Source organism: Arachis hypogaea, chromosome 18 (genome assembly GCF_003086295.3).
Source record: "Arachis hypogaea cultivar Tifrunner chromosome 18, arahy.Tifrunner.gnm2.J5K5, whole genome shotgun sequence".
Taxonomy (NCBI): Eukaryota; Viridiplantae; Streptophyta; class Magnoliopsida; order Fabales; family Fabaceae; genus Arachis; species Arachis hypogaea.
This window is the reverse complement of record NC_092053.1, coordinates 112,348,804-112,365,182: the sequence shown is the minus strand read 5'-3', so window position 1 is coordinate 112,365,182 and position 16,379 is coordinate 112,348,804. Positions and strand designations below refer to the sequence as shown.

The 16,379-nt window shown below is 30.0% G+C and overlaps 1 protein-coding gene across 2 annotated transcripts; it reads left to right on the top strand.

Moving 5' to 3' along the window:
* The first annotated feature begins 520 nt into the window (after positions 1-520).
* LOC112770998 (E3 ubiquitin-protein ligase makorin-like) lies at positions 521-7,458 on the top strand. 2 transcript variants are annotated; one of them, XR_003186871.3, is made up of 8 exons: positions 521-956; positions 1,572-1,659; positions 1,759-2,540; positions 2,778-2,847; positions 3,138-3,226; positions 3,341-3,400; positions 5,131-5,206; positions 7,099-7,458. XR_003186871.3 is itself a non-coding variant. In XM_025815532.3 (7 exons), the coding sequence occupies exons 1-6, from the start codon at positions 946-948 to the stop codon at positions 3,375-3,377; spliced, it is 1,077 nt and encodes a 358-aa protein (XP_025671317.1). In that variant the 5' UTR covers positions 553-945; the 3' UTR covers positions 3,378-3,400; positions 7,099-7,458. The 2 variants fall into 2 exon arrangements, 1 of the variants encoding a protein (XP_025671317.1); XM_025815532.3 differs by lacking the exon at positions 5,131-5,206 and having other exon boundaries at positions 553-956.
* The last annotated feature ends 8,921 nt before the right edge of the window (positions 7,459-16,379 follow it).

Below are 16,379 nucleotides of genomic sequence, written 5' to 3'. Positions count from 1 at the left end.
TAATGAGACATAATCCTAAATAGACATCCAAAGGAAGTGTTGTGATAAGAATAGTTATTTGAATGCTCATTTATGATTGGTGATTCCATATTCTCAAGATATAATAAATTTAATAAAATTTGAAAATGTAACCTTTTATACGTATATAAATAGGAGGTTAAATCTCAGTTAATAACACATAGCAACAACAACAAAACACTCGTCTCTCTCTCTATGTTGCCCTATATAATCATATAATATATATATGAATCATCTATATTATATTGAGATAATAACATTAGTGAATATTAACACTAAATTTTTTTATTTATACCTCTTTATTTTATAATTATTTTCTCTTTTTTATTTATTTATTTTACAATATTAACAACTTTTTTGTGCGATAAACTAGTTTATTTCTCAAAACAAAAAATGTTTTTGTCATTTTTAATCAAAAGGTACTTACACCTGAAATCCTTCAACATGATTACTTCGAGCAACCTACCACGTAAGGCCACGTGATCATATGACAAATCAAACTGACATACTTACAAACACAAGATAGGAAATAAAGAAAGAACATGACCTTGGTAGGTTGCTGGTACCATTTCGAAGCTAAAACAAAACATAGTCTCTCTTTCTATCTATGCAGTATTTACCATCCATCCAAATCCTAGCTTCAAGCCTCCAATCTCTGCTCATATTTCTATTCCTATATCTTTATTGTTCCCACCACCCATCCAACACAACACCACCCCTTTAATTAATCAATTAATTCATTTTTTGAGTGGCTGCAAAACCCCACGTGCTTTCCCTCCTTACTTTTTGCCCCGCCCCTTATTCTTCTTTCCACCTCTTTTCTCAATCCGTAGTAATCACCTTCGAGGTTTAGGGTTTTGTTCCTCAACATCACGTTTCGCTCAATTTTCAAACATATATTTATTTTTTTATTTTTCTGTCTCCGCCATGTCTAGGAGGTGGGATATCGATTATCACTGTCTCTATATGGTCAATTGATTATGAATTTTCATCTGAAGTTCGTTGATTCGATTGTTTTGCTTTGGTTATTGTTATTGATTGAATGATTGTTGTTATAATCTATTTTTCTTGATGGGTAAAAGTTTTGTTTATATGGGGTCAGTTCATAATAGATACATAAACTCTTTTGGTTGTTGCGACAAAAATATAAAATTTTTCTGTACCTGAGACAGAAAATTTTGTACCATTTTCTGTCTCTCCCTCTTATATTTTGTCTTCCCAATCATCAGAATTAAGGAAACAAGAGTACAAGGTACAATCATGGAGTTTTTTTATTTTGACTTTTGTTGGATTCAATTCATTAAGTGGGGACTAAACAAGTTATGATTTTTTAGCCTGTCATTCAGTAGAGAATCAATAAAAGTAAATTTGTTCGGAGGTGTTAGTTTAGCTTTGTGTTTGTTTCAATCAAGGTGTGATTAGTGATCATGATGATTTTCGTTACCTTGGTATGTACGGGCTCTGTTTCTTGTTAATTTGCTGTCTTTTTTATGCCTATGCAACTTGGTGACTCTTATAATTTCTGTAACTTCCTATCTTTTGAAATCCTCTAGGGTTCTTTGTAAATTCTTTGCTCATGGAGCATGTCTGAAAGGGGAGCATTGTGAATATTCTCATGACTGGAATGATCCTCCGAATTTGGTGATACAAGCTCTCCTTTTGTGATACAATGATCCTCCAGTTCATGGTGGTTGATTTATTTTTGTCTGATCATTTGTGCTTGTTTTCTTATTGTGACAGATATGCACATTTTATCAGAAAGGAGTCTGTGCTTATGGTAGTCGTTGCAGATATGATCATGTCAAAGTTTCTCGACCACAATCCTCGACGGCTTCTTCCTCAATAACTGAACAACGGCCCCTGGTTTCAGATGATGTTGTATTTGGTAATATTGGAATTACATCAAATGGTATTGCTGCAGCTCCTGAGTTTTCTCCTTCCAGAAGTCCTTCCCTTATTCCCAGCATACCTGCTTGGAATCAAGAACAGCAGCAGTATCATGAATTTGTAGGGGACGATGATGTTCGTCAATCTAGAATTACTTCACCTGCTGAGATTCCAATCTGTTCATTTGCTGCGGCTGGCAACTGTCCACGAGGGGAAACTTGTCCTCATATCCATGGAGATTTGTGTAGTACTTGTGGAAAAAACTGCTTGCATCCTTTTCGACCTGAGGAAAGAGCAGAACATATGAAGAGTTGTGAAAATAAGCAAAAGCATCTTGAGGCATTGAAACGTAGTCAAGAAATTGAATGCAGTGTGTGCCTTGAGCGTGTTCTTTCAAAGCCTACTGCAGCAGAACGAAAGTTTGGGCTGTTATCTGAATGTGACCATCCGTTCTGCATATCATGTATTAGAAATTGGCGTAGTAGCAACCCAACATTGGGGATGGATGTCAATAGTACATTGAGGGCATGTCCTATCTGTCGCAAGCTATCTTACTTTGTCATTCCAAGTGTCATTTGGTATTCTACACATGAAGAAAAAATGGAAATCGTTGACAGCTACAAGGCAAAGCTCAAGTAATTTCCTAATCACTTGCCAAAGTTTCTTATATCTTGTTTTTCTTTTCTATTTCAATTGTAACATGATATAATCATGACTTGGAATTCATGCATAGAGCCTGCTGAAGATGGCCGTAATACTTACCTCTATATCTTCACTATCAAACAATTAAAAAAAAAATGAAAAACAAAAGTAAGCTGAGTGGAGAACCATAGTTTTTCTAATATTTCTATGTTTTTGGTTGTGATTTGCAGGTCCATAGATTGCAAACATTTTGACTTTGGCGATGGGAACTGTCCTTTTGGAACCAGTTGTTTCTACAAGGTGATACATGAATATAAATACACTCTTATTTTGAGTGAACTACTAGGCTCGTTTTAGTTTCTCAAAAACAAAAAAGAACTCTCATTTCAGTCTACAGTATATTTGAAACATTATTTGATCTTTGGACATTATTACATGAAATTGGTACATGAATGCAAATTTTTTGAACTCAAAATAGTTGAAAAGGTACTGCTTTTACAACCATGTTAAAATTGATGCTTGATTGGTGAGTAAAAGGCATCTTTTAAAAATTGGCAGCAGCCTAATTGTGTTTTATGTCTCAATTACAGCATGCATATAGAGATGGTCGGCTTGAGGAGGTAGTTCTGCGACATCTTGGAGCTGCAGATGGCGATACAGTGATTGCCAAAGATATCAGGTTGCTTTTGTGCTCCTTTATTGTTCTATAGTTTATGGCCTTCTTCTTTCTGACTTTAGATTCCTTTCTGTTATGTTTTTGTTCATTTACTAACTAAATACATGATGATATCAGGCTGTCAGATTTCCTAGCTAGCATGCATTTACAATGAAGGTGGTGCTCATATGTTTTAGGGTAAGTTACTAACTTCTGATTCCTTTTGCTTAAAACTTTTGTATGTGGATCCATACTAATTTTTGTTAGTGTCTTTGGTTCATTGTGGCGAATATTTCGATAAAGTTTATATTCCTAGTTTAGTCATGTTATTTAAGGGAATAAGGTCTCAACTTGTTTCCTTTCTTTATGATAGATTCTAGTTCTGAGGAGGATGATTTTTGTTATTTGAAGAAAAAGTAGAAACACCATACTACAATAAGCTCTTATTGAGACCTGCTCCCTCCCAAACTTCCTTCATTACAAGATATTCAACTCCTCACTTTAAATAACAACACCCACATGCATTTTATTCATTACTATGAGAAACTACCAACATATGGAAGCCACCCCAAAACTGCACACATGCTTCAATGTTAATCCCATTTTACTGTCCTGCTTATCTCCTATTCTTTCCTATCTCTACTAATTTTAACATTTGTAATAGGCGAATGCCCATCAGTTTATTTCCTTGAAATATAATTTTCTTGGTACTAGAAGGCTTACAATGAGGTTAATACCTTTGACTATGGTAGTTGTCCAGTTAACACCTGCTACCAAACTCCAAAAGAACCCATCATCATTAAATTATTATGATTGTGTCTTTATCTCCATAATAATTCTTCATTGCATCTTTGTGCTATTGCTTTTCCATGATTCTCTTTCCAGAATTCCAGCAAATGCTTTCCAATTTTCTAGTATGCTCTTTTAGGATTTCATCTTTGATGAAACTCTTATGTATATTGTATTATTTTCAAATGATGAGAGTGCAAATGATAAAGCTAGATCTCTCACCCCCAATAAGTAATTATGCATCGTACAATCATACTGCTGGTAACATATCTTCATACAATCAGTAATTCCAGTGGTGACATCTCATTCCTCTGGCAATCATCTGGCATTATTATCTCTTACTACAATTATTCTGCCTTTGTGCTGATGACTATTCTGGTAGTGAAATCCCTACCCTACCATTCTGGTTATCATTTGTCATTGACAATGACCCTAGGTTGCTTGATAACTCAAATATCAGCCACCCCTTGCTCCACAAAAAGCACAATGCCAGTTTCCATTTTCTTTTCCAATGTTATTTATTTTCTTATAATATTTTCAACCAAACATGAGAGCTAAAATACAATGACATAATACTAGAAGCGAAAATCTATGATTGGGTTTCAATATAAAATATGATGGTTTAGGATCAGGGGAGGAGAAGAGAGGGACTATAAGAGGAGGGATTATAAATTACAGAGAGATATTGAAGTGGTGTGTAATAATTGTGATATAAATGTCTTAAAACACATTTAATCATGTGGTACTGTACTAGTAGTAGTACATGCTTAAGTTCACTATGGTAATAGCCCAATTTAAACAAGTAAACAGTAAACACATCTGTAAATATAATGGAATAAAGAAACTGTTGCTCATTGTTTTCTCAATTAGACGACTAATTGATTTCACAATGTAATCTAAAGATGTTCTGTAGTAATCTTGTTATAATTTCTACCTCAAACAGAAGACACACTTGCAGACATATCACTTCCTTTCATTGTTCTTTCATTTTTTATTTTCCAAACTCCTTGATGACTCTCAAATACCTTGCTCAAATGTTATGAACACTTAGCAGTGTGGATAGAAATGTTGTCAGGTATATATATTATTCTCCTTTTGTTGTTTTAATTGCCTCTGCTTCTGCTCTATTATGTCTGCAGGATACTTGCATAAAAATGGCATGCTTCAATGTCAAAGGTTTTTTAGTGTTGCAAGTCGAACAACTTTTGTTCTATGGTAGGTACTGTGGTTAACCCGAGTTTTCCTGATTAGAAATCGTGTTGAGTGCTTGAACTTTATTTTAGATTTATCATGATGTTTGTTTGGTGGCTAAAGTATATGCAGCTAAGTATGATTCTTGCTTATATTCTGATAATATCAGGTATTATGCACATTTTTTCTCTTTGATGCCCTTACCACAAGCAAACACTCCAAGAATAGATAAATCCCTGAAAACTTGTTTCTTTTTAGTGTGTTGTGGTTCTGTTGCCATTTTCATCATACACTATGTGTTAGGAACTTGGGTATTATGGGGTGCCCAAAGTCCCAACATTGGATAGCATGAGATGCTTGAGGTTGTATTTAAGGAGTGTGGTACTTCCTCTTGACAACTAGCTTTTAAGGTGTGGTTTTCTACTTTCCTTAGATGCTTAACAATGGTATTAGAACCCTGAAAAGGGCTACCTATAGGCTTGGATTAAGATAAATACCGAATGCTGATAGCCAATAGCGTGAAGCCGCTGTGGATGTCGGCTCTCCAAGGGCAGTGTATTTTTAGGAACTTCGGTATTATGGGGTGGATGTTGTATTTAAGGAGAGTGGTTCTCCCTTAACTAGCTTTTGAGTGTGGTTTTTCACTTTCCTTAGATACTTAACACTATATCAATATTGGTATTATTGAGTGTGGTTTTTCACTCTCCTTAGATACTTAACACTATATCAATATTGGTATTATTTACGGATTGAGAAAGTATCATGGCTGCATTGGTAGCCTGCTAAGTTGATTGCAATACATGAATGCTAGGTTCTTCTGCTATGCTAAATATTGCAGAAATGAGGATATTGTGTCAGACAAGGGGACACAAATAACAAGACAGGATGGTATGAATGCATTCCTTCCATGAAAAAGATAGTAGTCACTCACTAGATGATTTGGACATTTCTAGAAAAGGTTTATAGAAGCCTCATTAAGGAGAGCGGCTTAGATAGAAGCGTAATCCAATAGCTAGTGGGAGATAGATCTACGAAAATCATAAGGAAAATTATCAAAACACATCTAGGATTTAATCATGTAATGCGGTACATGATAGGGTATTGTGGCATCATTTGATAAATATAGCTGACCTCTTCCAGTGGGCAAAGCTTAGTTGTGTTTTAACAAAATAGAATAGTAGGTTTTAGTAGTCCAAAGTAACCAAAGAAGTTACAAGCTTAATGGAGTCTTAATTCCATTATATAATCTGATACATATCTTGTTGATAATAAAAAAATAGAGAAAAAAAGAGGGTAAAAAATTCAGGTATTCAAGCTTGCTGCAGATTAATGAGAGAGTTCTGTTGCATGAAAAGTTTGTTTTAAACCGAAACAAGACTCGATCTGACTGTTGGCTATGTAGAAGTTGCAATAGTAATTGCACTGAATGACTGAATTTTCTTGAAAGTTCATGTATGTCTTGGTTCAAAGCAGTGAATCAGTTATCATACAACCTGTTGGGATTCTAGGCCTTCACATGATTGCTATTCTAATATTATTTGATTCCCAAATTATGGTTAAGAGCAGGCCTATGGTGAGTCACATGTAGCTTGGGAAAATTGCATTGTGTTTCTACTTGTCATATTAAATGTTTTACAGCTTTTACTGTTGGGTTTGATAATTTCCTGGGACTGGTATGTGTATATTGCATAGTAGCTTCAGAAAGGTTGTATTTAGGAGAATTTAAGGGTGTAGAATTTTCATTTTCAGTGTTATTTTCGTGCAACCTGTCTTCTCTTTTCTTCAATATCAAGATTGGGATTGGGGTTTCTCACCCAAACCCTTTGTTTAATTTTGGTTCTTAGTTTCTCGTCGTGGTTGTAATAATATTGTCATAACATAAATGTTGCTAAAAGTTATTTTTTGTGTAATTTCAGTGAAGTACCTGATAAAAAGGCGGTGGTGCATTCTTTGTTGTAATAAAGGCATATGTTAAATGATATATGGACATACATGCTTTTACAAGGGTGTAGTCTTCAACATTATAAATCAAAGTATGTATTGATGGGGTTATACATTATGCATTGTGATGAGGTTTCCCTGTCATCATTATTGAGATGATGAGATGTGTATTGCATAATGGATTTTCCTCCTGGGTGACATTGCACCAAGTGCCTTGGGAAAAGGGATATATGGTTTCATTTGAATTTTAGAATTAAAACTGTAATATTTATAATAATTTTGATTTTGTTTTCAATTTCAATTATTTTAAAATTGGAATGCATTTAGCACCTAAATTGAGTATATTACATAATTAGAACTGTAAATATCAGATTTAATTACTGAAATGTGTGATTTTAACTCATATAAGCACTAATCCATGTCAATTTATTTGTGGCGTTATAATATTAACACATAGAAGGTGGACTGAAAGAAAGTAAATAATGGTAGATGAATTCCAAAGAATAAAGATTGTCACTAGCAAAAAAGAAAACCCGAGTGAAGAGTAGAATAAAGTTGGAATATAATGTGCAGCGAAGCACTGGTAGGAAAATGCAAATGGAAGTGAAGTGACATGCATAATTTATAGGCTGTATTGCGTCTTTCTCGTTTAAGGCTGAGTTTGATTTAGGGTGTTTAACGTTTTTTGAAACATTTCCTTTTTGTATTGGTTATTTTTTCCCTCTCTAAATGCACATCTTAAAACCACGTCTATGTGAAGCTTGAAGTTTTATCTTCAGCATTTATTTTATGGTGCATTCTATGGTGTAGAAATGAAATTGTTTCTACATGTGTAGAAGGATATGTGTCAATACATTAGTAGTTCATGTTGATGGCTCTTGGATAGGGAAGAATTAATTAGACTACACAATTGTTGATTCATTAGACCCACAAAAAAAAGAGAGTGTATGACATTGTATTTGTGCCATAGAGACAATTTATTAGATTTTTTTATTTTAATAAATTGAATAAATATTTTATTTATTAAAATAAATAATTTAAAAAATTATTACCATGTAGACGAGATATATGTATTTATAAATATAAAAATATATTTTATAAAAATAATAAAAAATATTAATAATTTAAATTAGACCAAATTCTTAAAAATAGAACATTTCAATTAATATAGAAGGTGGACGATCTTAACCGTACTACTTCCATCCACTGACGTTTTTTATTAGAATTTACACTAAATCAATTCAAATAATAACAAGGCGGGATTCGAACCCCCACTTGCTTAAGCAAATTAGTGAGCTAACCACTAGACCAAGTTCATTAATTAGTTAGTTAAAACCGACTATTTCTTCTGTTATTTTGAAACTGCTCATCTTTTCTATTATTTGAAACTACTTATCTTTCTTATTATTTGAAATATTCTATTTTTAAGAGTTTGATTTAATTTAAATTATTAATATTTTTTATTATTTTCAAAAATTATATTTTTATATTTATAAATACACATATCTCGTTTACACTATAAACGAGATAATTTTTTATGTATCTCGTTTACAGTAAGGAGATATATGAAAATTGAAAAAAATACACATATCTCGATACGGGTAAAATTATCTCGTTTACAGTATAAACAAGATAAGAGATGCTGATGTATTTCCTAATAATTTTTAAAATTATTTATTTCAGAAAATAAAATATTTATTTAATTTATTAAAATAAAAAATTCCCACATATTATTTGATTTATTGTTAATAAATATGTGTATCACTAATCAAATTAGAATTAAGTCCATTAGATGAAAAAAATTTTGAAAAAAAAATAATATTTTTTTAATATTAACCAAAATATTTTTTATAGAATTTAAAAAAGAAAAAGATCTGGAGACTAACTTACTTTCACTCTTAAAATTATTACTATTAAAAACAAAAGAATGTATAATTTAAGTAATAGGTAATTACTATTCATTTACTGTGGTTAACAAATTTAATTTGTTTTTATAATTTATATGTCCTAAATATATTACTAATTATTTTTATATTTTTAATATTTTACATGTTTTAATTTATAAATTGAATTGATAATTTACTATTATTAAAGGTATTCCATTTTTTTAGAAGAAAATATTTAACTTTGAACAAAAGACTAAATTAGAACGATATAAAATATTTTAGACAAAAATAAAATATTACAATCGAAAACGTTAAAGATAAAATTAAATAAAATAAAAAATTAGAGATAGTTTAAAACAAATTACAGACATCAAAGACAAAAGTATATTTTACCTTATTATTAAATATTTGAAAATAAATAACAATTTACAATTGAAAAAATATTATTTTGGTCCATAATATTTGAACTAAGTTCTAATTTTATCCTTAATATTTGAAATATTTTATTTTTATCTAAAATATTTTATATCGTTCTAATTTAGTCTTTTGTTCAAAGTTAAATATTTTCTTCTAAAAAAATGGGATACCTTTAATAATAGTAAATTATCAATTCAATTTATAAATTAAAACATGTAAAATATTATAAATATAAAAATAATTAGTAATATATTTAGGACATATAAATTATAAAAACAAATTAAATTTGTTAACCACGGTAAATGAATAGTAATTACTTATTACTTAAATTATACATTCTTTCGTTTTTAATAGTAATAATTTTAAGAGTGAAAGTAAGTTAGTCTCCAGATCTTTTTCTTTTTTAAATTCTATAAAAAATATTTTGATTAATATTAAAAAAATATTATTTTTTTTTCAAAATTTTTTTCATCTAATGGACTTATTAATTCTAATTTGATTAGTGACACATATTTATTAACAATAAATCAAATAATATGTGAGAATTTTTTATTTTAATAAATTAAATAAATATTTTATTTTCTGAAATAAATAATTTTAAAAATTATTAGAAAAATACATCAGCATCTCTTATCTTGTTTATACTATAAACGAGATAATTTTACTCGTATCGAGATATGTGTATTTTTTCAATTTTCATATATCTCCTTACTGTAAACGAGATATATAAAAAATTATCTCGTTTATAGTGTAAACGAGATATGTGTATTTATAAATATAAAAATATAATTTTTGAAAATAATAAAAAATATTAATAATTTAAATTAAATCAAACTCTTAAAAATAGAATATTTCAAATAATAAGAAAGATAAGCAGTTTCAAATAATAGAAAAGATGAACAGTTTCAAAATAACAGAAGAAATAGGCGGTTTTAACTAACTAATTAATGAACTTGGTCTAGTGGTTAGCTCACTAGTTTTCTTAAACAAGTGTTGGGGGTTCGAATCCAGCCTTGTTATTATTTGAATTGATTTAGTGTAAATTCTAATGAAAAACGTCAGTAGATGGAAGTAGTACGGTTAAGATCGTCCACCTTCTATATTAATTGAAATGTTCTATTTTTAAAAATTTGGTCTAATTTAAATTATTAATATTTTTTATTATTTTTATAAAATATATTTTTATATTTATAAATACATGTATCTCGTCTACATGGTAATAATTTTTTAAATTATTTATTTTAATAAATAAAATATTTATTCAATTTATTAAAAATAAAAAAATCTAATAGGTTGTCTCTATGGCACAAATACAATGTCACACACTCTCTTTCTTTTTGTGGGTCCAATGAATCAACAATTGTGTAGTCTAATTAATTCTTCCCTATCAAAGAACCATCAATATGAACTACTAATATATTGACACATATCCTTCTACACATGTAGAAACAATTTCATTTCTACACCATAGAATGCACCTTATTTTATTATTGTTAGACAATTAGTTAAAAAAAATTATTTCTTCTTCTACTAATTTTGTCCTTTATATATTCTTTTTCTAAAAAAGAGCACAAAAAATAATTTACCTTCACATTTGTCCTTTATTTTCGTATAATATATGTTATTTTTTTTATGTTGTAATCTCTTTAATACTCAGATATTTCATATATATAATTGTATTTTTTTTATAAAATTATTATTGTTTCATGTTTATATGAGTTCTTTTCTTTTATTTTTTATTGTACTTTATGAAATTTTTTTATATTTTGCTTGAAAATATATAAAATTTGTAATTGTAATTTTTATATATTATGCTTATTATTATAATTTTGTTATAATATGAATTATTGATTCCGTCAAAAAGGATAAAGTAAACAAAAAATTAACTATAACTAACAATAGAGTCATAAGTAATGAAAATTTATAGTCTAAAATAATACTAAATAAAAGCACACTGAGAATATTAAAAAAATTATGGAATCTTTTCTTTTTTTATTTTGGAAAATTTGTCATTGTAATTTTTGTGCATTGTTTATCATTGTAATTTTTTATAATATAAATTATTAATCCTATTATAAAAGACAAATTAAATAAAAAATTAACCATAAGTAATAAGTTGAAGTTCAAAATAGTATTAAGAATAAGAGTATTGAGAATATATGTAAAATATTAATAATATTTATTTAAATATCTAAAATAAAATGATAGGATAATAGAAAAAAGATATTTAATTCATGTCTCTTTTAAGTATTTTTTTTATCTAAAAATAATTTTAGGTATTGTAATCCAAACAACATTTATTTTAGGGTTAAGTACTTTTTCATCCCTAAAGTCTTAGGTCAAAATCAAAATTGTCCTTAACCTTTTTTTCTTATTAATTTCATTCTCTACGTTAGAAATCGTTTTAAAATTATTCTTTTCACAAAAAAATAATAATTCTTAGACGATTTTATCCTTAAACAAAAATAAAAAAAAGTAACTATACATCCAAGTCTTTTTATAAACAAAGTCCACTCAATTTAAACAATAATACTTAAAATAATGCTAGTCATAATTGATTTTTGTTGTATTAAACTAACTTTGTTGAACTTAAAAAGACTTGGGAATAAAAAATTCCTCTCCCACCACCCTCTCTCTCTCTCTCTCTCTCTCTCTCTCTCTCTCTCTCTCTCTCTCTCTCTCTCTCTCTCTCTCTCTCTCTCTCTCTCTCTCTCTCTCTCTCTCTCTCTCTCTCTCTCTCTCTCTCTCTCTCATCACAACACCAACTACCCCTTTATCTAAACAACAACAACAATTGTAATATCCAAAAGAGGGAGAGAAAAAAAAAGAAGTAGGGGTGAGCACGGGTAGCGGGTATCCGATTACCCGTCCGAGCCCGAACCAAACCAATTAAATTGGTTCTGAAACTAACGGGTAATCGGGTCCAACCCGAACCAAATCGATGGCTTATGTTAGTGATTGGTTCGGGTATCGATTTTGGGAGTGCGAAACCCGAACCAACTCGCGAATCCGATCATATATTAATTAAATAAAAAATAAAAATATATATATGACTTTTCCATTAGACAATGATTATTCATTATTAATATGTTTGGATTTTAATGAGTTTAGTTTTTAATGTATTTGGTGTTTAATATGTTTGGATTATTTCTATTGATGTTACATGTTTATTGTACCTGTTGAATTTTTAAGATAAAAATTTGGTTTTTTTTATGATTTTCAAAGTCATCGGGTACCCAATTACCCGAACTGAACCAATCCGTTCTTAATCGGTTTGGTTTGGTTCGGGTACATGTACAAGAAAATGTAAATCCGAACTAAACCGAACCAATTATATTTTGATCGGTTCGGTTCTAATTTTACCATAAACCCGGACCAAACCGACCCGTGCTCACCCCTAAGAAGAAGGAAGGGGTTAGCAAATCGCATGATTTTCACGTGACCCCTCCCCCATTAAATTAATTTTCCTTCCTCCCAAAACCTTTGTAACACCCTAATTAGCCTAAACTTTACCTCACGTCGTAAAGCAAAGGTTAATCAGAGATTACGACAGTTCTAAGCTCATACATAATATATATATATATATATATATATATATATATATATATATATATATATATATATATATATATATATATATATATTGAGCTTGTAGGGGTTGATCTTGTATTGGTTGATCTTGTATTGGTAAAGAAGGATCTTGTAAAGGCTGAGGGTCAGGTTGTATTGTTTGGATATTTATTACTTGTATTTGTGATTGTATAGCATGTAGACGTATCATACTTTGAACATGAAAATAATGTATCCTTCTAACATGATGAATACGTTTATTCTTAATATTTTCTCTAAGGGTTTTTATCGATTTTATGGTTTTGGTTTGTTGTAGTAACTTTATAGTTTTAATAATTCTCTTGTTTATCTTCTTTATTTCTACGTTTAATTCTGAAGATTCATTTATTAATTCTCTTATTTTCCCTCTTATTGCCATGACTCTTGTTTTCATTCTTCTTCTAACAAGCTTTAAAGAATTTAGCCTTTTTTGAAACTCTTTCATGTTATAAGAATAGAAATAATAACTAAGAGAATAAAGAAATTATAAGAAAAGAAAGCATAAGATAGTAAGCTTACAGAGATGAACTTGTACTATTATTGCTTGCAAAGTTGATACAAACTTGATAATGATTACAAATATTGAGAGAATATATGAAGTAAGAAGATTTAAGAGTAGAGAGAATCCTTGAGCTTTCAAGTATGTGATGATCATGAATGAAGGAGACCTTTGGTATTTATAGACCCCAAGTGATCACTGTTTGGGTACTATTTGCCGACAGTACTGTTTGCTTTTACTATTTGCCGACATTTACTGTTTTGCCGACTGTTTGCTTTTACTGTTTGCCGACATTTACTGTTTTACTTTTACTTTTTACTTTTATACTTTTTTTTTTACAGAGATCATCTTTCTTTTATGATTGGGCTTTTACATGGATTTCATATAGTTCTTACTACATTTCAAATGGATCTTGAAAATCTTGATAATAGTGGGCTGAGCTGGACTGTACCTCTTCGTCTTCTCCAAGAGGTACTGTTTGTATTGCTTGTAGAGAGCTTTGAATATCTTCTTCCGAGGTTGCCGCTGCTAGGGCTGCCATAATTTGTCGCTTCTGTGCTAAGAATTGAGTTTCTTTTTTATATGCTATTTGTTCATTGGTGGCGCTTGAGGCTGTTGTTGCTGGACGCTTTTGTGATGTTGATAACCATTGATCAATAGCTCTTTTACTCAGCAGATTTATATCATATTTATTCCACCATTTTATTTTTATTATTCTTACCAAATATTGTATGCTTGAACATTCTTCATATGCTGCTGAATCATATTCCCAGGTCATAATCCAGCTTATTCCCATGGCTGCTATAAATGAAATGAATTTATACTCTTGTAAGAATGATGACTTGCTTTTAAAATATTCATACGCCATACTGGCTTCTTTTGGGAAGAAGGCTTCTATTGGTCCAAAATTCTGGAACCATGATTGGAACCATTTGGAAAATTGTAATGAGATCCCTTTTCTGAACCATATGAACCAAGAATGGGGACTTGGTGATAGGAATAAGATATGGTTCCATGCTTCTTGGTAATCATAATAGGTATAGTTCTGAGGTTCGAATTTCAGAGAGAAGCTTTTAGACTGATATGGGGGTATTTCCCACTCTTGTAGAGATAGTATTTTCATGATTTTTATTTTTGAATAAACGGGCTGTTTTGTATTAGAGTCTCTATAATGTGTTAATTCAATAGATCCGGTGTCTACTAATATGAATTTATAGAATTTTTGGGTTTTTTGTGGGTTAATAGGAATGTAATGAAAGGTATTTGGGAAAATAGTCTTGTATAGGGTTTTTCTATCTTTTTTGAACCATTCTTTTTCAATGGTTAATATTTTAATAGGATTGGGCTTTTCATAGTAAGGAAACTGTTCTTTCAAGGGTTGAGTGTTATAGAGATCTGATGGTTGTAATAATGTGAATTTGTTATTAGTAGTAATTAAAGAGCTCTTAGAAGGTAATGATGATGATGATGATGCTTTTACAACCTGTGACATAGTCATAGGTCTTAATGATAATGGTTTTGCTGGTACAGGGGTAATAGGTAATTTTGTTTCTTTTACTTAGTCAAAAGGTTGACCATAATCTTCACTGGAGGCTGGTTTTTGTTCCATCTTTTTCCTGCAAAAACTCTCTAGTAAGAAAGTCAGGAAGTGAATTTAATTCTCCTTTTATATGTTCAATAGTAAAATCAAAACATGATAGAATAGCTTGCCATCTAGCAAATATTTGTTTTGAAACCAGATTTTTGACATCATTTTCTAAAACATTTGGGGCTGCTTTACAATCAGTTCTGATTAAGAATGTTTTGTTAAATAAATCTTCTTGAAATTTTGAAACACATAATACTATGGCAAGTATTTCTTTTTTGACTGTTGGGTAATTCTTTTGAGCCTGGTTCCAAATTCCCGAATGATACTTTACTATTTGCTCTTTCGAACTGTTAGGAGGTAATTGTTTAAGAATTTCTCCATATCCTAATTCTGATGCATCTGTTTCTACAATTAATTTAGCCGATGGATCTAATATATTTATACAAGGTATTTCTTTTATTGCATTTTTTATCTTTATTATTATGGAAGTCATTTCTTTTGTCCATGGAGGTGGATTTTTTCTTAATCTCTTATAAAGGGGCTCGCATGTGACTCTTATTCCAGGTAGGAATTCTGCTACATAATTTAAACATCCCAAAAATCTTTGGAGTTGTTTTTTGTCAATTATTTCATTTGGAAATTTGTTTGCAAATTCTATAGCTCTTTTAATAGGTACTATGGTTCCTTGATAAATTTCATATCCTAAAAACCTTACTCTAGTTGTAAAAATTTTCATTTTCTTTTCTGATAAAACTAATCCTTGTTCTTTTATAATATTCATAAATTTTTCTAGATGATATATATGCTGCTTTATTCCTTTTGAGTATACTAATACGTCATCAAGATATACTATGGTAAAGTCTATATGTGGGTAAAATATATTATTCATTATTTCTTGGAATTCGCTTGGAGCATTTTTTAATCCTTGAGGCATTACATTCCATTCATAATGTCCAAAGGGTACTATAAAAGCTGTTTTATATCTATCTTCCTCTTTTACAGCGATTTGATAATATCCTGATTTTAAATCAAATTTTGAAAAGATATTTGCTTTATTTAATCTTTTAATTAAATCACTTTTATTTGGTAAGGGATATCTAATCCATTTTAATACCTTGTTTAGAGGTTTATAATTGATAACTAACCTTGGAGCACCTCTTTCTATTTCAGATGCTTTCATCACATAAAAGCCTGTACAGCTCCAGGGTGATTTTGAAGGTCTTATTAGTCCCTTATCTAGATATTCTTGTATTTCTT